The following is a 24098-nucleotide window of genomic DNA, read 5'->3' as shown; positions in this document are numbered from 1 at the left end:
GGTGACCTTGCCTGAGTGGGGTGGCTGGACTGCCAGCTTCTGTTCACCTCTGGTGCTGCAGCACTCCCACAGCAGTTTGAGCCATGACAAATTAACATGCTCCATCCCAATCCTGGACAAGAATTTTCAGGATCTGGTTCACAGTGAATGAGAAAGAAACATGCTAAACCCTGGGGTATTCTGTATCCCAGGGAAAGCACAGGGGATTCTTTGTTTTTGCAGTGCCATTGCTACTAATGCTTCTTCCAGTTTCGGACTGCACTTTACCTTGACCTGTCTTTCACACAGACTCCAGGTCCACCTCATGCAGACAGTCCCCAGTTACTGCTGATGCTTATCCCTGTTCTTTTGCCTTTAGGCCCTCCCTTTCTTTCCACACTCCCTTTCTCCATCTTTCCCCTCTTGCCCCTGGCCTTCAAGGAGTTATCACAGCCCAGGAGCACAGGTTCATTTAAAAACTATGATACTGCTCAAACTTTTCATTTTACTTTTTTTTTAATTTGACACAGCCTTCCTGGAAATATTTACTCACAAAGTAAATATTTTCCATGCTTGTCAATATGGACAGAAGTATGTGACGTCTAAAAAGGATATTGTTCAACTGCTGCTGGAGTAACGTGCAGTCACCTACGAGTGAGAGACGACGAGACGTGCTCCATGTTCTCTACTTGTCTTATGTTATTAGCTGCATTAAATATATATAAATATAAATATATATAAAAATATAAATAATATAATTAATATAATAATATAATATAATATAATATAATATAATATAATATAATATAATATAATATAATATAATATAATATAATATAATATAATTAATATAAGCCCTGTGCAGGCAGCTTTGCTGATTTTGGTATGTTCAATTAGAGATGGTTCTTTCCTTACAACTAAATCTGGAGGATAAAACTAAGCATCAGTGAGCTCAAATGCAGAACTCCCACCAACTTAATTGGGATCAGGATTCTCTGCATGTTTGAAATATTTCCAACTTTCTAAAGCCTCTTCTAATAGTGTATTGCTTGAAAAGGACTTAGATGTTCATGAGGAATGTGGATTTTCACAAAGTGTGATGAGTATTATAGTTACCAGGAGAAAAAAGCTGAAAACTTGAAATCTGTGAACAAATCCAGTTTTATTTCAGTCACCTTCTTCAGTAGCTATATGGAATATGCTGGAAACTGGACATTAGCTGAATTAAGTGTGATTAGTCTTATTAAAAACCCAAATCTCTGCCCAGTTTTGAAAATCATTGCGAATGAAGCATTTCACTGCTCCTATTTAGAGCAAGATCTGACAAATGAAATTCTAAAAAACAAAAAGTAAAAAATGCACAAAACTATTAAAATGGCCTACAGCACTACAACCTAAAAGGCTTAATTAAAAAAACAGGAAGTTGCTGTTAGTTGTATCTAGTGTAATCCCCATAGGCACAAGTGACTGGAAGCTTAGAAGTTTATATAGTTATTAATTACATTGAGAGCATACATACTGATATGCCTATTAAGTAGTGTCAGATGATATTTATAAACCCTATTTCTGATATTCTCAGTGTGGTATCAGAAGTGGAATTAAAAGGAGGCTAGAACCAGAAAACAAACTACTTAATTCTGACAAGAGCCTAAGGAAAGGCATCTAACCTCTCAAGTAGTTTATGGCACTAGTTATCTTAGTGTCCCACAATCAGCATTTGCTCGGGGGAACTGCGGATGACTTGGAAGCTGCCCTAGTGTACTCCTATGTACAAGGTATAGAAATATAGCTGGCTGCTAGCCTTAGCCATGCAAGTCTTCTGTCCCCAGTTAAACATTCAGCAGGTCTCACGCAAATGCATGCTGGTTCTTCTCAGTTGTTCTCCTGTGGCACTGCTGTCGCCTAAAAGGAAAGAGGAGAGGTAACTGTTTTAGGGAAAGAGACAGCCACCGCCTACTTCACCTTCTCAGCAGGTGCCTTAATTCCCAGAGCATCTCAGTACCTTATAATACATAATCCATTTATGTTCAATACTACAGAGCTTGATAGAGGGCACCTGAGAGAGTCACTCTGCCCATTGACTCTGTGTGACCACAGATAAGCCCATGGAACAAGGGACAGCGGAGGAGTGCTTCCTCCTTCAGACTATCTTCTTTCCCCAGTACTTTGCCCTACTTCATTTTACAGAACCTGCTTGAAAATCCAGCTTGGAAGACAGGCTGCAGAAAGAGACCTCCTACCCCAGCAAAATTCCGGGCAGCAGGAATTGATGTGCTATGAAACCCAAGACAAAATCAGTTTCCCAGCAGTGAACTTTTGCATTGGTGTTCCCATGGTTTGTACCCAAACTGTGTAAATAGTTACTTCTGTGGGAGATCCCTGCTGGACATACTACATACCATAATAATTAGTAGGCCTATATAATTTATTATGTATTTACTGGAGAGTTGGTTAACTAAGACTTCGTTGTGGCCAGAAGCCACTAGGGATTCAGTTGTGTGTTTTACCTGCAAAAAAATTTATGACAAAGAGGAAGTACTGAATGTGCTTTAGGTAGGCAGATATCTCACTCATAAAATGTAAAATACACCAGTGTATTTTACATTAGTCTTTCTGTTTTTTTATCTTAGAGCTCTCTGTTTTCCTACATCCTTTTGAGATCTGGTAAGCAGAAGAAAGTTTGATTTTCCAGTCAGCTTTCCAGAACCCCTCACTGAGACCAGAAGGTTTTTGTAGTGTGAAGTCATTTCAGGCAGCGGTATGGCCCAGACTCAGTACCTCTTTCCCCCTTACTGGAATTCCATTTACAGGAATTCATGAAAGAGACACAATGATTAGGATTTACCTCCTTCCTCAAAGCCAGATCCGGTTTCACACAAATGGTACAAGCGCTGCTAGATAGCTACACGTCAAGAGTAAGAAAATGGCCCAGGTCAAAACATCTAGTCTTGCTTGTTATTGGACATACCTCATGTTTAATAAATACTTAAAACAAAAAGAAAGCAAACATTGAACTCTTGCATGAATTTTGTTCAGCATTTTTCCATGTTAATTTTCCTCTAAAATCTGAATTACAAATTTAAATTTACTTTCTCAAAGATCTTTCAAACTCGGGAAGGTCAAAGTTTGTGCTTCAGTTGTTTGGTAAATCATGTAACATGATAAGCTTCAAAGAAATAATTTATATGGTACTTGTCAATTATATAAAACTTCAGCTGTACCTTACTAAGGGCTCACGCTGGGAAACTGAATTTCTGGCTTCAGTGAAAGGTGAAATTGCTCTGTATCTAACAAAACCAAACAGTCCTTGAATGTCTGTGGCTGAACATCAAGAATCTGTCTTTTCTTCCCGTGTAAGTAGTTATGTTTCTCAATGCATGAGAGAGCTAAAAGGAACCTGATTAAATTCTCCCAGATGTCCTAGCTAGGTTCCCCAAAACCAATCTTAAGATTGCTTTTCCATCCAAATAAAATATCCCACCACTGCTCAAGAATGCAGCCGACAGCCAAAAGGCCTACTCTTACTCTCAGAGAACGTCTTTCTGTGTCAAAGTTTTTGTTTCAAAGAATTCAATTAAATCTATTAAAAATTCTTTGCAGTAAGTTACAAGGTTTTGAACTAATGACTTGAAATGTGCTGCTTTTTGGCAGAACAGTTTGGGCAGGAAACGTTACACATGACTTAAGCTGGCCACAACAACGTAGCTGCTTCACAGTTTTCCATTGGCTGGCTTGTATTTACCATAATTTTCTGCCTGAAGATACTTAGCTAGTGACAGAATTCTTGGTAATCCTCCTCTCTGCTTGGAACTGATTTCCTGCTGATGAAGAGGAGGAAGCTACAAAGCAGCCAACTCCACACACGGGAAGTGCAAACCGACAAATCAGGTAGTACTGGAAACAAGTTTTATGCTGGTCCTAGATGTGGATGCCCCAGGAAAGGCAGGGATGTTGGACCTTCCTGCTGCCTGTCCTGGGGCACTGGTGCTCTGCGCTGGGTAGGTAGGAGGACAGCCCCTCGCCCTTGTCCCCACAGGGACTGAGAGCACAGGGTCAGGTGGGCAGCGTGTCAACTCGTACTTACACAGTGAGTCCTTTCCCCATACTGGCTGTAGAAGGTCATCTTGACTTTGTGCTTGTGTCCAGTCCTCTGATCAAAGGTGTTACAGCTGTCAAAGGGCGGGCTGTACAAATGCAGGCTAACGGCAGACTCTGTGTGGCTGATGTTCTCCACACGGTGCAGGCCAATGGAGTCTACACCAGTGAGGGCATGAAACAAGAGGCTGTGTTAGTGAGAAGATGTAATGAGGTCTCAAGACACCTGGAAAACTGCTTTCTGGACAGAAACTTAGGAGCAAGCCCCTCAGGCATGCCTGCATTTTTATGGGCAAAAAGTAACTCAGTACAGTGAATTCGACTGCTGTTCTCCAGCACAGATTCCTAAATACAGCGGAAATTCAAAATAAGTTATTGCTCTCCATACTTCATGTAAATTCTGCATTATCTTCTACAGGATAAAGGCCAACAGAAACCCAGAGGAACTTAAGGAAGGGCATGCTGTCACTAGTTTTCTAGCTATCACTCCCAAAGGGCTTCAAGTTTATTTGCTTTCCCAGGAGATGCTGCTGTTCCTAGGAGGAAGCTTCCTCCAAAAGCAGGAAGGTTTGTGTTTCTAAAAATTAGCAAGATGTTTTACAGGGAAGAAGTTTTCGTACTGCCAGCTCTAAGCCTGGAAACAAGGACATCAGTCAAATGAAAAGTCAGCTACGTGTATTTGGGGCATGCACTTCTGGACAGAGACGTAATTGTCTTCTCTACAGGCATCTGTTTCCCAATTAATCCTTCCAGTTTATTAGTTTTGAGAACAGGCTTTTCATTTGTCTGCTCTTTTGACTAAGGTGACAAATTAGTAGTGACTGGCATACTTCCAAGCTTAGCTGAATAGCAAGTATAACTGAACATGTCTGTTCACTGTCTGTTGTGTGGTCATTAATGAAGTAATGGCACATTCTGTGATGGTGGAGTAGAAATCGAGCTGTTACATAAAAATGTAAGGTATGAAGAATCACATCTATGAAACAAATAATTTCCATTCTACTCTAATGTTGAGTTTTTGAGTTACTTAAAAGACCTGGAATTTAAACTTATGACCCTGCTGTAAAACCAGCTAAGGCCTTTGTACTTGAATTAATATGCTATATAATACCTGGACCTGTATTGTGCAACACAGGCATGATATCCTGAGAATCCTGAGTACACTCTTAACTCTGATACATTTGAAGTGTAAGCCCTAAGTGTCATTAACATCGTTTACCTAAATAGTGGATGTAGGGGAAAAAAAGTCCTAAATCTGTGCTCATCTATTGGGAAACTCAAATAAACATTGTGGGTTCTAACCTTAAATATAAAGTACAGAGCAACCAAGAAGCATGCAATAGAAGCATGAAGGTCACTCACTATTGAAGTAGTTTGGGCAATGAACACTCAGTGTTTTCCTTCTACTTGTTTTACCTGTTTCTTTTAAACCAAAACATCTGTTATAAAACATGGCAGAGATCCAAACCACCTCAGAGAATTGGATAACAAATTTGTTTAAAACAACCAAGGAAGTTTTGGATCAGATGCACACAGGGTGCAATTGCTTGAGCTGGAAAGATCTGCTTAGTCAGGAAAACCCGACTGAGTCTGAGAACCCCTGTCCCAAGTAATTTCAGATAGACATTAGGGACACATTGCTGAAGGCTGCTTGGTCTAGAGGAGATACCCAGCATATATAAGTATCAAGCAATTGCTGCAGTGTCTTAAGAGTGAGTTAAAAGAACATGGTTTTGTTTGGTTTACTGAAGACGTTTGTGCAGAATCTAGATAGTCACATTCCTAAACTGTGCATAAAGCCATTAGTATTACACTGTTACAGGTAGGAGACTAGAGAGCAGATGAACTGTTCTGTTGGGAATAAGTCATGGATGGGCAGTTGTCAAAACAAGCTTAACAACTTACCATTAATGTAGGCACATTGATTTTCCCTCAAAACTCGTTCTGATTTCTTAATCATTTCACCATTCCCTTTTTTCTCAGGCCATTCGAACAGAGTCTCCTTTAGATTTCCTTGGAGGATCTTCATAAAGCAGTGTGAGTCGGTGTGGTCATGGATGCTGCTATATATGTGAAAGGAATAAACAAACTCAGTGTGATGTACATGGTCAATTTCAGTACAGCAATTTCAGGACAGATGGCATAGCATATTGTATCTGGACATACCAATAGAATCAAGTACTATTGCACACAGGTCATGCACAAAAGTCTTAGGAAAAAAACATTCACATTGGCTAAGGTATGTCTACTTAACCTGCTTAAAACTCCTATGATGGAAATGCATTGTGATAAGCTCACATAGAGCAGCACTTGGAGGAGAGTCAGATGTTGTTCAATCATCTATGGCTTTGCAAAGAGAAGTACAAAGGAAGCCTGGAGGAGGGAGGAAGACAGAAAAAGTCTTCAGAACACCAAAACTTTCGTTGGTCAAGAAACAAAATGACCTCAGGCAGAGGCTGGTATAAGCTTGCAAGTATACCTGATATTTGCAGATCCTAAAATGAGGGAGAAATGAGCTACTTCTTAATTTCTATGGTCTCTTTACTGCTGGAGTGCACAGACATTTGTTGAATAAAAAAAAAAGTGCTGTACCTCTTTGCTCTGGTAGTACTAAGCACAACCAGCTGCGGTAAGCTGTTAATTTCTCTAGTTTGGGAAAACATGAACAAAACAGTAGGATCTGGTATGATTTGTCTGCTTGCTTGATCTGAAGTATGTTTTAATTGCTACATTTGGAGACATACGGGATAGCTAAGTAGTTCAGGTTTGTCTGGGCATTTTAAGTAGAGGACTGTTACAGAAGTCAATGTAATTAGGAGAAAGAGAGAGCTCTCCATTCATCCAGGGGGATGGAAAAGGGAGAATTTGATCCTCCCAGAAATACAGTGCTAATGAGTTTCACTCAAAAACTTGGTTCTTGTTTGTTACCGTTTTCAGTAAACAAATGTCAGGGTTTCTTGCAAAACTGAGATGCCAAGAAAGCAGAGCTTGCTTCAGGCACAGAGCAAATCACAAATGCCACATTGTCACACTCCTTCCACAAGCCATGAGAACAATCTGATCCTCCTCATGCAGGAAGCAAAAACAACTTGTGGTCTTAGTCACAGAATCATAGAATCACAGAATGGTTTGGGTTGGAAAGGACCTTAAGATCACCCAGTTCCAACCCCCTGCCATGGGCAGGGATGCCCCACACCAGACCATGTCGCCCTAGACTCTGTCCAACCTGGCCTTGAACACTACCAGAGGTACCAGGGGTGGAATATTTACCACTTCCTTGGGCAACCTGTTCCAGTGCCTCGCCATCCTCATAGTGATGAACTTCTTCCTTACCTCCATATATTCCTTATATTCTTCCTTATATCCTTCTATCCAGTTTAGCTCTAGCAAATGGGGTCAATTCCTATATCCCTCTGAGTATGATGTCATGGCATCCCCTAGATAATACTGTAAATGCTCAATTGTACGCTCATTTAAAACAAACACAAAAATGGTCCAACATCTCCTTAGGTTTTCTATTTATATGTGAGAATAATCAGTCAAAACCTGCAAGCTTTTTTATTCCATATTTTATTTTAGCCAAAATTTTGTGAAAGACCTCCAAGGGACAGATCCTGCCCTCACATTTGTAGGACTACACAACAATGGTAGTGCACCATCTGTGTATACAACTGAGGAGCCCACATCAGCAGTGTGGTCCGTTTTGAGGGAGGAAGTACGATGTATGAACCTAAAGAAAGCCACGTGCTCCTGGAAAGCTTTCTCTCCTCGCAGCCTGCAGTCCTGACCCAAACCTACCTTTCTCATCTTGTCATAGAGGCAGGATTTAAACACCCTTACAAATAAAGAACAAAGACTATGGAAATGCCACCAAGTCCTGCTTCTGCAGCCAAGTGTTGCATGGAACTGGTTGAACAGTCCCTGTTACCCATGGAGTCCACTGTATTTCTGGGACTAAAAAACTCCTCTGACAGAAGACAAGGTTAGATTTGGTAGAAAACCAAAAGAGTGATCTAAAGATGTCAATGACATACAAACCTGCAAAAGATACAGCAAATATTCAGGACTGCTATACCAATACCTCTGCTTTGATTCCAGATGCTTTCCAATATCTCCCAGAGGGCTGATTATTTTCTTCCTTTTTATGACAGTGAAAGATACGTTGGCTTTTCATCTGTTTGCTAAACACATAGTCTTTGGATACGAACCTGCCATGCCCTTCACCCCAGCACAAGATCATCAAGTTGAACTTTCCATTTCCACTGTCCACAAGATTTCTTGTATACCTGAAATACAGAGTGTTTGCATTTTACCATACTGATATGCCTACAAAAGACAAAATCATACAAACATGTTCATGAAGGAAGATTTTGATATATATGAATCCTTTTTCTACCTTTTCTTGAAAGCCAAGTTATACTTGGAAAAAAAAAAACACCCTGTATTTTGAACTCCACTTTTTGGTAAGAGTTCTTTTTTTCTGGAAAAAAAAAAAAGTAATTTTGACATTTATGATCATATTGCTTTTGAATTGCATAGACGACTGGAGTCTGGGAACTGTGAGTCTGAGACTAGGGTGGTAGACAGGATCAAATCAAAATAGTTGTTGAATGAAGTCACTTCAGCATCTGGCTTATAATTAGAAACAGAGGCCTGCAGTGGAACAAGAAAAATAAATGGTTACATTCTTCTGCATTTCCTTTTCAAATATTCTTGGCTTTCCTTCTGTTATGCAGCACTCATTTGTGCAAAGCCAAAAAAGAAATAAGAGGTTGGGCTTTCCACCCATGGTTCTCCTAGTCTGATCCTGAAAGTTCTATGTCTTGTACTGTGGCATTTGTGTGTTGATAACGCACCTGTGGGTTAACTTCTGCCAGCATTTACTTCTAAACAAAGTTTACCAGGGCAAGATTTCCTAAAAAGATTTTTCATGTGCTGTCTTACAGGCGGCATAAGCTTAATGCTGAACTCTTTTACTGATAGGTGTATTCTAGACTGTGATTTGCTCTCAGGGCTTGAATATATCTTTAATAGCAACATCTTATGTTTGTTCCCTTGTGTACACTCCTGCAAGCTGCTGCTTGTCTTGTTATACTGAAAAGTTCTCTTGAGAAGGGACTGGGATTTCCCTCTACACATTATTTTCTGTAGTACAGCTCTTCTGATCTGGGGCTGGTGCTTCTAGCTGTTATAGTGCAAGTAACCCAGTGGGACCTTCTGATTTCATTTCAGCTTTAGCTATGACTATTTGCACCTTACTTTGCCAAGTAAAGCAAATATTTACACTGATGACAGGATGCATCAGTCTCAGATAGGAGATGCAAGCAGGGCACACAGAAAGGGCGCTGATGTCAGTTTTTAATTAGTTTTTCCATAAGACCACTCTGTTTTACTCAAGATAGGAGGCTCGAAACAAATTATTTCCAAAGCATGACATGTATGTCTATATGCTGCCTCTCACCTCATCCACAATTTGCTCATATTTTAGGTAGACATATTTTCCTGTGATGCCAGAACATAAGCAATCAATTCTGGCGTTTGACCAAACTTTTCAAGTGCTGTTATTTCTGTACGGGTCCAGCTGGGGAAAAAAAAATACGGCTGCCATGCATACTTCTAATGTTAGCACACTTTGTTTTTCTGAATCTTAGTTTCCTGTGTCCTGCTACAAATTCTGTGCTTTATTCTGAATGGAGGATAGTAAACACGAGGTGAAAGAAGGCTGAAAAAGTCAAGCCAGAGTGATGGTTTCATGAAAGTAAGGCTAAAAGTAAAAGTTTTGGAGGTTTTTGTTGTGGTGGTGGTTAGGTTTTCTTGTTTTCTTAACGAAGTGCTCAAATAAAATGCATTTATATTGAAACCTGAGACGGGGCAGTCACCAGTGGCAGTGATAAATCAGTTGTTAGCAAGCAGCAGTGACTTCAAAACCCCGCGGGTATTTGCCTCACTCCTGGCAAGCAGCAAAAAACCCCAGAGGAGGAAGGGGCTGCAGCGTGGGGCGCAGCTCACCGGCTCCCGACCCACCGGTGCGGCAGGGCAGCACGCACATGCTCCTCTACGGAGACCGAAGACGCACGTCGGTGCGGTCCGGTGCGGTCTGCTCCGCTCCTCGGCTCGCCGCGCAGCCCCCCCGGCATCCCGGCCCGGCTGCGATCCCGGTGGGTGTGTACACGTGATAACGCCGGTAGCGGGTGCGGGGCAGCCGCCGCCCGTGCCCGCCGGTGCTGCAATTGGCCGCTGCCGCCCCGCCCGCTCCCCGCCCCAGCCCGGCTCCCCCACTGGCCACCGCGGACGCCGCCGGGGGCCTTTGCCCTTTGCCCATGCCGGAGAGCTGCCGGAGGGGCCGTCGGCCGGGTCGGGATGGGGAAGAGGGTGGTAGTGGTGCGTCTGCTCTGCATCCCCGCGGTCCTGGCTGCCCGTTCGCGACTTTGTCCTTCCGCCTGCTCCGCGTGCACGGTGAGCGGCGCGGCGCCGGAGGCTTTCTGCTCCGGGGTGGTTTGTACCTGTACTGGTCGAACTGAGCGTACTGCAGCCACTCCTCGGGGTTGCTCTCGTAAGACTCCATCAGCGCCTGCACTTCCTCCACGCAGATTTTGTCCTCCGCGAACAGCCGGTGGAGGATGCGGACCAGCTCCTCCAGGCTCTGCGCCTTCCACATCTCCGTCTGCACCGGCTGCTCCATCATGACCGGCTGCTCCATCACCGCCGGCAGCTCCATTTGCAGAGGCTGCTCCGTCGCCGCCAGCCGCTGCCCGCGGCCAGCCCCCGCCACCTCCCTTTATGTACTGGGAGGCACGGCGGGAGCCTGCCACCGCCCCGGCGGGCGGAGGGGCCAGGCGGCGGCGGGCGGGACCGCGGCCAGCCGTGCCCGTCCCCGGGAGCGCGGCCACCGACCCCGGCGGGCGGGGGCACCCGGAGCCGGCTGCAGGGGCGCGCCCTTCACCGCCTGTCTCTGCCCGTCTCTGCCTCTGCCCCTGCCTCTGCCCTTGCCCCTGCCTTTACCCCTGTTTCTTCTGCCTCTTCCCCCGCTTCTGCCCCTGTCCCTGTCCTTGTCCCTGCCTCCCACTCTACCTCCTTCCCGGACCGCCGCCAGTCCCTCCAGCGACCCTGGCAAGGCTCGCTTTTAACATCCTGGGTGGGGAGGAAGCGTTTGGCTCTCTGGTATCCCCGGTGGAGGGAATACGAAGGAAAAAAGGGGCTGTTGCTGCCGGGTGGGAAGCATCTCTCCTGGGAGATGTGTCCTCGCAGCTCTCCCTCTCCCTGCCAGGCCTCTTCGTGTGTGCATCTTCATCCCCTTTCAACAGGCTTCGAGGCTTGTGAAGCGAGGCCCACCGCTGCCTCCGTTACTTGTATCACAGAGGAAGAAGCCTCCAGCCAGATAAGCTGCAGCACAGAAGTATTAACTTATTTCAGCCCAGCCTTACAAAAATACAATTAGAAGCTTCTATTTAAAAGCAAAACAAACCACAATGGTATCAAAGTATCACAGAAAATTGCTGCTGGAGGTTACATAATACAGCCTGCCTGTGGAAACTGCTGTTCCTTGAAAACTGCGCACTCTGCAGACAGGCTACTGTGGCCTGTCATTACCTAGAAATGTAATGAATGGGACAAAAGGAGTCAGTGAGTTGGAACTAGATGACCTTTAAGGTCCCTCCCAACAATAACCATTCTTTGACGCTGTGATTTCTAGTCCAGCTGTTAATAGGATTTTTATTAGTCATGAATTCTGACACACATCATAGAATTGTGATTTAAAAATCCATCTTAAAAAAAAAAAAGAAAAAGAAAAAAGAAAAAAAGAGTTCAGCTATTTAGGTCTGCTGATGATTGTGGGGCTGGAAGTAAGCAGATCAGTTGTATGGTCTGCTGTAGCTCTGAGGCCTAAAGGTGCTCACCATAGCAGCAGCTTGCGATTACCTTAAGGACAGTTATAGCAAGCAATTTCTAGTGTGGCTGCTTTCTCTCCTCTATTCCTGATCCGTACATGAAGTAGGTGTGAGAAAAAGAGGCACCATGAATACAACAACTACAACTTGAAAGGCTGGACGAACTTCTGGCTCCACTGCAGTTGGGAATACTCTCCCATAGATTTAAATGGGGCTGGGGTCTAGTACGCTGGAGTTAGTTATGAATAAATGTACTGAACAGGTACATTGTCAGGCATTGGTTCAGAACCCCTCCTGCAACACAGAAAGCAGAGCCAACATTATTGCCACTTTTAAAGAAGTTGTGTTTGTGTGTGCATGTGTCTAACAGACAACTGTGATGATTTCAAGCACTTTTTAAGGTCTGAAAGAACCTAAGTCCATCCCAAGTCTCTGAAACACAACTAGGATACCCTAGCCCTGATAACAGCTGTTGTGTGGCTAAAGGAGAAAATATCCCATTAAATAATTCTGCAAGACTTACACTTGCTAGTTCCTGTAATCAGGGTCTCCTTATCCTGTTTCTCTGATAAATGAGCTACTGAGCTCTGCTTAATAATGGCAGGCTTTGGTGTTTATTGGAGGAGATATGTAATCACATTCAGTACTCCTGAATCTGCAAGACGCTATGACATCTGCAGAATGACACATAGGTACTTCATACTCCTGTATAAAACACCACAGTCCCTAAAGCGGATATATATTTATCATGCTACAGAAAAACAGCAAGCCTGTGGCATCAGGGGAGAAGCATCTAAAGGTCTGAAGATTTTTCCTCTATTTCCCATTACATAGCCCTTGTGGAAAGCACAGAACCTCAGAGGGTTCACACAGAAAGTGAGTCATTACTGCATTCCTCATGACTCAAATTTGAGAGGCAGAAAGGAAACCAATAAACCATTCTTGTTGATACCCTGACAGATAAAACCTTGTCTTGGGAAATGTGAGTTTGGGCTTTAACCACAGAAACTTTGTTTTATGGACAAATGCCAAACCACCCAACTATTATCTAAAAGTCAGGTGTAAGCATTCCAAGCAATCATTGGACATGACATCTCACTCCAACAGAGACCAACTGAAGTGCCAGAGCATATATTGGCACCTCACCTCCTACTGGGATGCAGGTAACAGGGTTTTGATCCTGACCTATTGAGGAAAATTTTTAGTTAAGATTGATAGAATTAATAATCTCCAGTGTCAGACATTTTGCACCATGTATTGGACCTGAAAATGTAGCCTGAGTCCGAAGACTTCATGATACATCTTGTCACTCCAAATAGAAATTGTGGGCTAGTCATATGTGGGATCCAAGGTGTCTGAATCCTCAGTCTGTTGTGACAAACAACTATACTGTGTCTCTTTGGTCTGTTAGCCTGGACAGATAATAGCACTTCAACCCATTAATGAGAATTTACCTGGACTTGTGCAAAGCGTTTGACACTGTCCCACACGACATCCTTGTCTCTAAATTGGAGAGACATCAATTTGATAGGTGGACCACTTGGTGGATAAAGAACTGGCTGGATGGCCGCACACAAAGAGTTGTGGTCAATGGCTCAATGTCCAGTTGGGGAACAGTAACAAGTGGTGTCCTTCAGGAATCAGTGCTGGGACCGGTCTTGTTCAACATCTTCATCGCTGACATGGACAGTGGGATTGAGTGCACCCTCAGCAAGTTTACCAATGACACCAAGCTGTGTGGTTCAGTTGATAAGCTGGAGGGAAGGGATGCCATCCAGAGGGACCTCGACATGCTTGTGAGGTGGGCTGATACCAGCCTTATGAAGTTCAACCATGACAAGTGCAAGGTCCTACACCTGGGTGGGAGCAATCCCAGGCACAGCTACGGGTTGGACAGAGAAGAGATTCAGAGCAGCCCTGTGGAGAAGGACCTGGGGGTGTTGGTCGATGAGAAACTGCACATGAGCCGGCTTCAGTGTGTGCTCGCAGCCCAGAAAGCCAACCGTATCCTGGGATGCATCAAAAGGAGCGAGACCAGCAGGTCGAAGGAGGTGATCCTGCCCCTCTTCTCTGCTCTCGTGAGACCTCACTTGGAGTATTGTGTGCAGTTCTGGTGTCCTCAACATAAAAAGGACATGGAACTGTTGGAACAAGTCCAGAGGAGGGCCAAGAGGATGATCAGGGGACTGGAGCACCTCCCGTATGAAGACAGGCTGAGAAAGTTGGGGCTGTTCAGCCTGGAGAAGAGAAGGCTGCATGGAGACCTCATAGCAGCCTTCCAGTATCTGACAGGGGCCTATAGGGATGCTGGGGATGGACTATTCATTAGGGACTGTAGTGATAGGACAATGGGTAATGGGTTAAAACTTAAACAGGGGAAGTTCAGGTTAGATATAAAGAAGAAGTTCTTTACTGTAAGGGTGGTGAGGCACTGGAATGGGTTGCCCGAGGAAGTTGCGAATGCTCCACTCTTGGCGGTGTTCAAGGCTGAATTGGAGAGAGCCTTGGATGACTTGGTTTACTGTGAGGTGTCCCTGCCCACAGCAGAGGGGCTGGAACTTGATGATCTCAAGGTCCTTTCCAGCCCTAACTATTCTATGATCCTATGAATTTACCTCTCATCCTCCAGATCCCATGACTTTTACCCTTTTACCAATGGTATTGTCTCTGTTCTCCAAAGTTTCCTTACATCTATAGAGGTCACTTTTTAAAGAGAAAATCTGGATCTGCAGCTGTAGTGCAAGTTTTGGGGCTACATGACTGGGGAAGCTTAAGAGAGGAGAACATTTTGTCACATTGATCATAATACAGACAAAAAGTTAATAATCTGCAGCAAGGAAACTCACCTTACTGAAACAGAGCGTTGTGCTGTGTAGTCCCAAAACATTACAAAAGGGTTACTGCCTATTCCTTTAAGCTTTATATGATTTAAGATCTGCATCCTGCATCTGAATACCCAAAGTGCTTCAGTGTATGATGCCTAGAGTTCTGTCCCTCTTGTTTCACATGAAGGTTTTTGGACTCGTGGAAGGACACTGATTGCACAGATATCACCTTTCAGGTTATAATCAGGAGGGAACATAAGTAAATGTTTGTTGCAGCATCATTCAGATTGCTATTTGGAAGCAATGCACTGTCTGAAGCAGCAGTTCCTAGACTCCGATCTAAAAGAGCAAGCTAAATGATTAGGGAGCCTTACATCCAAGTGGGATGACTCCTTCTGGGGCTGTGGAACAGCACTGCAGCTGCTCCTCAGTGATATAACCAGGAAAGCAAGATTGATCCCTTAGTACCCAATAGATTTTGCATGAGAACCTGCTGCTTGCACAGTAATTCACCAAAAAAGCCTGAGAACAGATGGTATCAAGCATAGATGATGCAGTGAAACATCATCAGACTACAAAATGCAGTTGTCAGTGACTGAAACAAGGGCTCCACATACCAAGACATGCCTTATGCTGAAAACACTAACTGCTGAACAGCATGCGTACTGCTGAAGTTAAAAAATAAACCACACTGAAGAACTGTGAGGCATTAAACCACACAGCTCAGAATGAACTCTTAGAAGAAATCAGTTTGGTCCACTTTTGGTAGGAGGCTAGTACACTATGCGTGTGTTTTAAATAAAATAAAGACATTTCTTTCTGTGAGAAAAAAAAAAAAAACCCTTTAAAATAAACTGGTTTCTTTCAATTTGTGGTATTTATATGAGAAAGCTTAAGCACCAGGTAGCCTCCTCAGTAGTAGCACTATTTACAGTGTAATTTTCTGTTTGGAGACCTTTTCTTCTTTGAGGTTTCCTCTTTCAGAGCTGATGAGCTCTTAGTGCATTTTAGTTCCCAAGAGTTGCTAGGTTTATTAGTTCTGTTACCAAACTGAGCTAGAGGAAAACACATTTTCACCTGCTTTAATGTCACTGGCTGATTTTTAATATCATATACTGGGTTTTGCCATTAGAACATGCAACTCAAACATTTTTAATGCTCAAGCCCTCCACACAATTGTATTTTGACACTATATTCACTCAGTCCAATTGATACTTATATATTTATATATATTTAAATAATTTTCATGTGGAATTATTCCCTGAGATGAGAGAGCAAGGACACTGAAACTCTGTACTTTTTCCTAAACCTTATTAATATTTGTCAACTACTTTTAATAAGCAAAAGTAAGAGTAAATTGAGATGTACAAGTAGTACTTCCTCACTATCTATAATCTTCTTCCTTAACAAAAAATATTGCAGGCATTTATAGCAAGCATATATGTAATGACGGAGGGGAAGCTGGAGAATCACTTAAAAAAATTCCAAGATTGCTCCTGAACTTTGAAGAGGGACAATGTCTTTCTCCCTCAAGCTTAATTCTTAATGTGTATACAAGGGATAGAATCTTGCCTCCTTGGCACAGAGGTCAACTTGTAAAGAGTAGTTTGTATTCACAATATTTATCTTCTAACCTCCCAAACAGGCAGGTCATGTTCAAAGTGCCCACCAGAAATGGTCCCTTGCCAACTCCTAAATTGTGCACAGGCCAAAGTCTGTGCCAGCAACTGTTCTACCAACTAACTGTACAGATGACTGAGCTACAGTGCCGCAGAAAACTTCCAGCACTACTGAGTCTAGTGACATAGATGTAGTGTGACTGGCTTAATGTCAAGCTTTTAACATACTTATTTTGGTCTCTTTAGTCAATGTGATTCCTTTAACCTTTCTTAACTTCTCATTTTAGGAGGAAACAATCTCTAATGAGTTTTTGTTTCTCTAGGTATTTTGGCATAATGCCGAAAGTTTGGTGACTGAAATATAGTGAGATGCACTTCACACCTCATGTCATTATGGCTACTGAAGCAAGTGCAAAGCAAGTACAAGAAAAAAATAGTGTAGAACTTTATGATTTTTAGCCTTGGCAGCATACGAAGTATGATGCAAAGCTGAAGTGTGGTCTCTGCAAATGAGAACAATCACATTTAACGTACTTTGTCAGATTCTTCTTTTGACAATTCAATACAAAACAATGCCAAAACACCTTTTTTTAATGCACATGGCATTTATATAAGCTTGTAATAGTAATAACCAAGAAAACCCCAGTGTTAAAGGTATTTTTCCCTCTTTGTCTCATCTGCAAGTATAACAATGTTGTAGTATGATAATGCCTTGAGTAACCTTTGTACAACATCCCTGAAGAGCAATTAAAACTTCAGGATAGTCACAACTAGCATAAGCCAAAAGCTTGTGCTACTGAAAGCAGAATTTGATCTGCAAAATGAGCCTCAACAGCAGCAATGGATAAAAAGAAGCTGCCTCAGAGTTCAGAAGGAGTTTGCAGAGTGGATATGTGAATTTCCAACCCCACCTGGAATTTACTGTAGATCAGTACATCCAAGATTGTTGTGGGGATATCTTCTGTTAATAACTTATTTTAGCAGTAATTCTTCAAAGCTCGAAAGTAAAGATGACATTTGCTCAATATGCACATACATGACATTACTGTATTTTATGATTCTACTTTCAAGGTATCTTGAGTTTCATTTAGCTCCTTCATGTTCTTCATGTGCTTTTATGACTTGCTCAACCTACAAATTAGAAATTTACAATTAATGCTAGTCTTTAAACTATAATCTGAATAATTAAATAATGTCCCTCAGTTAAGGTTTGAAGCTGGTGATTGTTACCTTGGAAACAGGGTAACTGAATTTTGCATAGCACTGTTCATCAGTATTAGGAAGCTGTGAAGTACTAAGTCTTTCATAAAAACAGTGTAATAGTTTTAATTTCCAATACTTACCTTCCTATATAAATCTTTAAAATTTACTTTATTTACTGATTTTATCAATTTGCCTGTTCTGTTAATTAATTACATAAAGTCAAGTGAATTAAATTACATCACAAATATTGGTAGCTCAGTACTGTAGCATCTTTGGATAGAACACAGCACTCTTAAGTAACTACACTTTTTTAATTTTTTGTGCCTGTGCAATTTGTACAGATTTGCCCAAAAGGGCAGCCCTTACTTTCATATTCTTCTTCCTCCCTCTGTAGCAATTGAAATCACTTAAACTATACAGTCAACACTTTTGCTTAAGGCACAGTGAACACAGAGAACATGTTCTCTGTTTATGTTCTGCTTAAGGTTCTGATATTTCTGATTCACTGGAATTATTCTTTTTAAAGAGGTAAGTACATACCTTTGAAAGCATTTAATTTAATCCATGATTTTAGATGCTACAACTGTCACTTCTAAATATATGAGATTTAACATATCATTTGCAACATTTGTCTTTTGCAAATTCTACAAGCATCATGCTGCTAATAATTTGTTCATCCAATACATTATTTACTTGGCATGTTTGCAGCCAAATCTGTTATTTAAGAATATATGGAGAGAGCCCATGGTCCTTAAGGAGTTACAAGAGATAAGCAAGCACCACCTGTGGATGTTTTTTTTTAGCAAAGAATGGCCACGTTCCCAAGTCAGCAAGTGCCTACGTGGAGCTCGACATGAATCTAGGATGAAGGAGGACGTGGGTAAGGAAGCAAAAGTAACAGTGCAAGCAAGATAAGAAAAAATTGGAATGTGCTAAGATACAAAATAGTGAACTATTAGCGAGTTTTAAAGGTTAAGTTCTCATATGCTTATTTGATTAATTGTATATTAGTTGCTGTATGCTGCAAGAATATGTATCCAAGCATAATATACTAAGCTATTGTATATGTATCCATTTATAATACAGCAAGCTATTGAAGATGTATCTAATTATACTACAGCTATTGTATATGTATCCAAATATAATATAGCAAGCTATAGTATATGTATCCAAATATAATACAGCGAGCTATTGTATACGTAGCTATAATTGCTGTGTTATAAGAATATGTATCTGATTATAATACAGCAAGCTACTGTAAGCAGATACAGACAACAGTATAAAAAGAATGTAACGGCTTTTGTCTGATCACATTGATCTCTGACAGAGTCCATAATTTTTTGCGGCAACCACATACCCCCCTGAGGTGAGAAGGTGGAAAACTACAAGGAAAAGCAGCAAAAAGGAGGACTCTTTCCATAAAGAAGGTACCGAAGCTACATGGGGGAATTAGCAGAATTGGAACTGGCAGTCATTAAAAGGAAAGGAACAGAATAAAGACAGCCACTTAGAGCACTCAGGAACAGCAAGAGCTCAACGAGGTGAGCAGTCACTGTATACTGGTAAACTAGGGGCCAAGAAATAATTAGTTGGGGTTGGAGGAAAGTTAAGAGCAGAAAAAATGCTGGAGCAAACAGTAATTAAGTACTGTTCAAGGAACAAGCTGAACCTTAAATAAATTAATAATTCCCTGCTCATTGCAGGGGAGTTGGACTAGATGACCTTTGAAGGTCCCTTCCAACCCAAACTATTATATGATTCAAACCTGCATAAGTTATCAAAGTTCAAAAACTCTTCTGGTGAATAAAAGAAATCAAGACCATTACTGTGGGTGTTATGTTGGACTTTGAAGGGTTCAAGGCAAACCTTTCTTCCCCCCCTCAACTTCAGAGGATAGAAATTATCTATAGATTCAACATGAGGGACAGCCTTCTTACATTTGCTGGTAAGATACAGCAATCCGTATCTCTCCTTCACCTCTAAAACCTTGTGGGTTTTTATTAATAAAACAATATCCACAGAACCCCCTTTCCAAACACATACTCCCCCACCCCCCCAACTTTCTTGCATAATTTTTAAAGAGCACAGTTACAGAATATCAGTAGTCTCATTTGTTAAGATCAAATGAGGTGAAAGGCACCAACAGAACATTCTTTAAAGACAGACGGACTAGTAGCTTATCTTAGGTAAACATACTGCCACATAGGAGAACAAACTACTTATGTTTGTAAGGCTGGCAAGTGGACATATTACAAAAATGATCTGAAAAAAAACCCTGCAAATACCTTTGTCCTTGTGTACCCTCTAGCGGCTGTGCAAGGTTACACTGGCCTCACTAGTTGAGAAAGGAATTTCCTCAAAAGGACAGAATCAGAGTGCTTACCTCCACAACAGTTCTCTTAAATAGACAAATATTCTTAAGATCAGGGTTCTAAACAGGCAATAGTATGCATTATTTGAAGACTTAAGTTTACAACAAATTCTGCCTTGTTAGCTTAATCCAATGAATCTGGGTTTTCCTCTTAAGAAGTGGTAAAATACATCAAGCAAGCATTCAGGGCACATGCCTATGTTGCTGTGCCATGTATGCAGGATGCATGCAAACTGCAGCAACATCAGTAAGTTAAGCTGAGTATTAGTTCACCATTAGTCCTCTAAGGAGGGAAAAATCTGGTACACAGGTTGCAGTGACCACAAAAGAGCCACTTACACATGAACAGCAATGAACAGCTCAAAAATATTGTACAAGGACACTTTAATCTAGAACAGGCCATTTTGCCCATATGTGCTGAAGTAGTGTTTTGTGCCAGGGACCAAAACCGTCCTCCAGCATAAGAAAAGTCCGCAAGCGAACATTTAATTTAGTTTGGCTTAAACAGAAAAGATTGTACAACATACATAAAACCCCCCCATCCTGCACATCCAAACTCTGCAATAAAGGATTCAGTGAACGTTGTAAAGTGCATTCTATTTTGCTGAAGGAACATGCAGCTGATGAAACAGGAAAATAACAGCAGCCAAAAGGAGAACATATAGATTGTAAGTTTTTAGCAACTCATATCTATTTCTTCGTTAACTGAAGCAACAGCTAGCTGCACCATTCAAATAAAGATGCTAGCCATTAAACTCTGCCAGAAGAAGCACCTTGGTAACTGCTGAAATTTTCAGCTTTCAACAAACCACTACACAATTTGGGCAGGACAAAAAGTATTTCTGACATCTATCATTATGTTGTGCCATATTAACAAGGTACTTATAGTAGTGACACAATGAAGGCACAGTGTGAGGTAATCAGATTATATACCAACACCTACATATTAATTATGAGGAAAAAAAAGAAGAGATAATTCACATTCAAGATGAAGACTTCACATAGAATCCACATAATGGATGTACATGTCAGAAGTAAACTGAATTCCATGCTACATATACAATAAACATCCCTTTTAATAAAAAGGAACTTTTATATTCAGTACAGCATTTATAGTGACAGCTGTCTAGTCAGCCCTCCAGACAACTATGAAATAGCTTCCCTTCAGATACAGCAACAGAGAATTTGGCAGCAAGGAAGGTGGCTCCATCTTACAGATGGCAAATACAATTCTTTTCTGCACCTCCAATGTACATCAAAAAAAGTTCCATGATAAGACAGCCTAGGTAGGTCTTCTTTTAGACTACTCATCTGGATAAGTTTTATACATTTAAGCAGAAATGAAAAAAAAATAAATCTTTCTTTCTGTGTATTTACAGGCCAAATTTAAGAAAGTTTCTCCCTTTTCCATTTTCAAAGACAACACCTAAACAATTCTGCTGCTTGTCATTCATCCCCATGCCTGAGTCTTGCAGTAATGCAGTACAAGCTTGCCATCACTTCCAAAACACTGCAAGAAAAAAAAAAAAAAAGAAATCAAGACAAGGGCTGTTAGATTATTCATAGGCTAGCATATACATGAATCGAAACAAACAAAAAATCCCTCCCACCAGATAACTGTGTCAGAGACTAGTTACTGGTAACAAAGCTCTCCATCATAATGGGAGGCATGACAACATCCTGTATGTGAATGAATACACTTCCAGGGATTGTATGAAGTCATGTCTCTCTAAAGCATGCTCATACATATCTGTCATTATCAACTACATTACATTAAGTGCAAGAGACAACCAGCATAGGTGTCCCAGAAGTATACCAGCAAATTCTGCTAAGCACAGTTGGAAAGGATGTTTAAGGAGAAAGTCACCTCATAGAGGGTCCCAACTTCTTGGTCTGGAGATGGAGCAAAAGACTGGTTTACATATATGAACTGGAAGAAAAAGAAAACAGAAGATGGAGAGCTCTCATACCTCTCACAGATTGTACAGAAGAAACATTCTGCTGCCAGAAGTGGGTAAATCTGTCTGCTGCTCACCATTTATTTTATAATCTTCAGAGTCCACACTAAAATACCCAAATTAGTATTTTTACTTCGGTGTGGAGGGGCAACATGACTTCCAGGAGCTACCTGTGACTGGCTGTCACAAAGCAAGTGTGCTGATTTCCTTCCGCTGCAGACTGACCCATTAGCCTCCCATATAGCAGCACAAAATGAACCTACTGTTTTGGTCTTCACTCTCATTTCAAGTATGCAAGCCATTCCCATTATGCCAAATTTGTTCAGTTACAACAGCAGTCACAGAAATAACAAAACATTTTTGTTCTATTCTAAAGTCATCCTTCTAACTTCCTCTACCAAATGTACATACATGCATACAGTAGCTAGTCCATAATATCAAAGAGGGCGTTGGAATCTGCAGTGTGAGATAGTGATGTGTAGTACAGTAAACTCTGCTATTTCCAAAGGGGAATTATTAAATTCCTAGGGCTTTGTTCCTGAAGCATAGCTGTAAACTTAAACCACACTGGAAGACTCTATGCTCCTGTATTTTTTTTCCCCCCGAGACAATGAGATGGCAGTTAATGAATTAAACTGTTGATAATACCTATGAACACTGTTGATAATACCTATGAACACTGTTGATAATAACGATGAACAATAAATACCTGAACTATTAGCCTTCTTTGAGATACTAAGCCTTGGAGAAAAAAACCCCAAACCCTTCAGGATTTCTAGACAAGGGAGATGCATAGTGAAACTCTTTGCGCCTATGTGCTTAAACAACAGTCTAAAGACCAAGAACAGGATGATTTAATCTATACTTTGGCTACACATTTGAGTGTTTTAATAAGTCCAGTTTTAACTTTACATCTTAAATGAAAGCTTTGAAATGCATCTATCCCTGTTAAGCACAAAACTAGTACAGTCGTATTTCTGACTCAATTCCAGCTCTTCCAATTTTATCAGAAGGCCACTTGGGCTGCACATGAAGGAACAAATAAGCAATATTGGCAATGTGCTGCCAAACTGTGAATGTTTCCAAGGTACTCCATTTTAAAGAGAAGTCAGTCCTACTAGTAAGTAAACTGAGAAGTTTTGAAGAAAACAGACATCAGTATTCAGAACACCAACCCCAAACACTTTAGACTTTTTCCCAAATACTCCTTTTGTATACCTGACTTCTACAATTACACTGCGTATGAACCTTTCACCGAAATGCATCATTGCATAACACACACACAGCTTTGTGTGGCAGCATCAGACAAGAACAGACACTGCAAAAAGCCCATAGGCTGCATGGAGTTGAGCACCTGAGCACATCCAAACTGCACCACGGTGGCTCATGTCAATGTGCACAGCTGTGTGTACTTTGAATAGTTTTCCTGGTGTCCCTACACCAGTTGCTTACCAGAAGCCATGGTCTACATTCATACAGCATCCCCACAGGCTGAAACAACCCAGCCTCGGAGCGTGCAGTTCCCTGCCATGGCTGTTCCTGTCCTCCCCAGGATGTGTAGGCCAGGCTACCAGCTGCACCTACCAGCTGCTCGGAGGCCATTAGCTTGAGGAACTTCTTGATGAAGTCGACGAGGCTCTGGATGGTGCGGGTTCGTTCCACGGCCCACTTCTTGGTCTTCATGATAGGGGTGTCGCCCACGGCCTTGAGCAGGACATCAACTGTGGGGATGACCAAGCGTCAACACTGCGCCCCCATTGGCCGGAGCCACCCGCTCGCCGCCTCCGATTGGAGAGCGCACCTGCCCGTCATCCACAGTCCCGCCCACCTGCCCCGGTGGTGGCTTCTCGGCCCCTTACTTTTCTTTTTCGTGTCGCCAGTGGGCTCCTCGGTGCCCGGCGAGCCGGCCGGAGGGGGAACCGCGTCAGCGCCCCCAGCCGCAGCCCCGCCATCAGGGGCTTCTTCCCCAGCCTCGCTTCTTTCCTCGCTCTGCGGCGAGGCCGGCACCGACTGCTCCTCCACTTCCGCCATCCTCCTCCGCAGAGCAGCAGCCGCCCCGACGCGCTGGAAGTGACGCCACGCTGCTGGGGCGCTTGCGGCTGCGCAAGGCGTTTTGTCCCGTGCGGGGCGCTGCCTTCCTGTCAGGTGACGGGGCGGGG

The 24098-nt window shown here is 42.2% G+C and overlaps 2 protein-coding genes across 4 annotated transcripts; both read right to left on the bottom strand.

Moving 5' to 3' along the window:
- Positions 1–1122: 1122 nt before the first annotated feature.
- On the bottom strand, positions 1123–10911 carry CDO1 (cysteine dioxygenase type 1). Of its 2 annotated transcripts, XM_065662625.1 has the most exons (6): positions 10578–10911; positions 8283–8360; positions 5980–6137; positions 4054–4233; positions 3791–3800; positions 1123–1874 (listed from the first exon to the last, which is right to left on the bottom strand). In XM_065662625.1, exons 1-6 carry the CDS (start codon positions 10790–10792, stop codon positions 1817–1819), a joined length of 699 nt encoding a protein of 232 aa, XP_065518697.1. In that variant the 5' UTR covers positions 10793–10911; the 3' UTR covers positions 1123–1816. The 2 variants fall into 2 exon arrangements, with proteins under 2 accessions (XP_065518697.1, XP_065518696.1); XM_065662624.1 differs by lacking the exon at positions 3791–3800 and having other exon boundaries at positions 1123–1881; positions 4064–4233; positions 10578–10903.
- Positions 10912–15869: 4958 nt separating this feature from the next.
- Positions 15870–24079, bottom strand: ATG12 (autophagy related 12). Of its 2 annotated transcripts, XM_065661801.1 has the most exons (5): positions 23799–24079; positions 23524–23660; positions 21849–21911; positions 21408–21491; positions 15870–17538 (listed from the first exon to the last, which is right to left on the bottom strand). In XM_065661801.1, exons 1-4 carry the CDS (start codon positions 23968–23970, stop codon positions 21432–21434), a joined length of 432 nt encoding a protein of 143 aa, XP_065517873.1. In that variant the 5' UTR covers positions 23971–24079; the 3' UTR covers positions 15870–17538; positions 21408–21431. The 2 variants fall into 2 exon arrangements, with proteins under 2 accessions (XP_065517873.1, XP_065517872.1); XM_065661800.1 differs by lacking the exon at positions 15870–17538 and having other exon boundaries at positions 21040–21491; positions 23799–24078.
- Positions 24080–24098: the final 19 nt, after the last annotated feature.

This window comes from Lathamus discolor, chromosome Z (genome assembly GCF_037157495.1).
Source record: "Lathamus discolor isolate bLatDis1 chromosome Z, bLatDis1.hap1, whole genome shotgun sequence".
Taxonomy (NCBI): Eukaryota; Metazoa; Chordata; class Aves; order Psittaciformes; family Psittacidae; genus Lathamus; species Lathamus discolor.
Note: the sequence above shows the minus strand (reverse complement) of the source record. Positions and strands in the feature narration are given on the sequence as shown.

Excerpts from the sequence above, each read along its gene's own strand:
- CDO1 (XM_065662625.1), bottom strand. The coding sequence starts at position 10,792 with ATGGAGCTGCCGGCGGTGATGGAGCAGCCGGTCATGATGGAGCAGCCG. Across the intron at positions 8,361-10,577 it reads GCTCAGTTCGACCAGTACAG|GTATACAAGAAATCTTGTGG; the intron begins GTACAAACCACC and ends TCTGTATTTCAG. Across the intron at positions 6,138-8,282 it reads TGGGGTGAAGGGCATGGCAG|CAGCATCCATGACCACACCG; the intron begins GTTCGTATCCAA and ends TCACATATATAG.
- ATG12 (XM_065661801.1), bottom strand. The coding sequence starts at position 23,970 with ATGGCGGAAGTGGAGGAGCAGTCGGTGCCGGCCTCGCCGCAGAGCGAG. Across the intron at positions 21,912-23,523 it reads TAATGGCCTCCGAGCAGCTG|TTCATATATGTAAACCAGTC; the intron begins GTAGGTGCAGCT and ends TTTTTCTTCCAG. Across the intron at positions 21,492-21,848 it reads AAGTTGGGACCCTCTATGAG|TGTTTTGGAAGTGATGGCAA; the intron begins GTGACTTTCTCC and ends TTTTTCTTGCAG.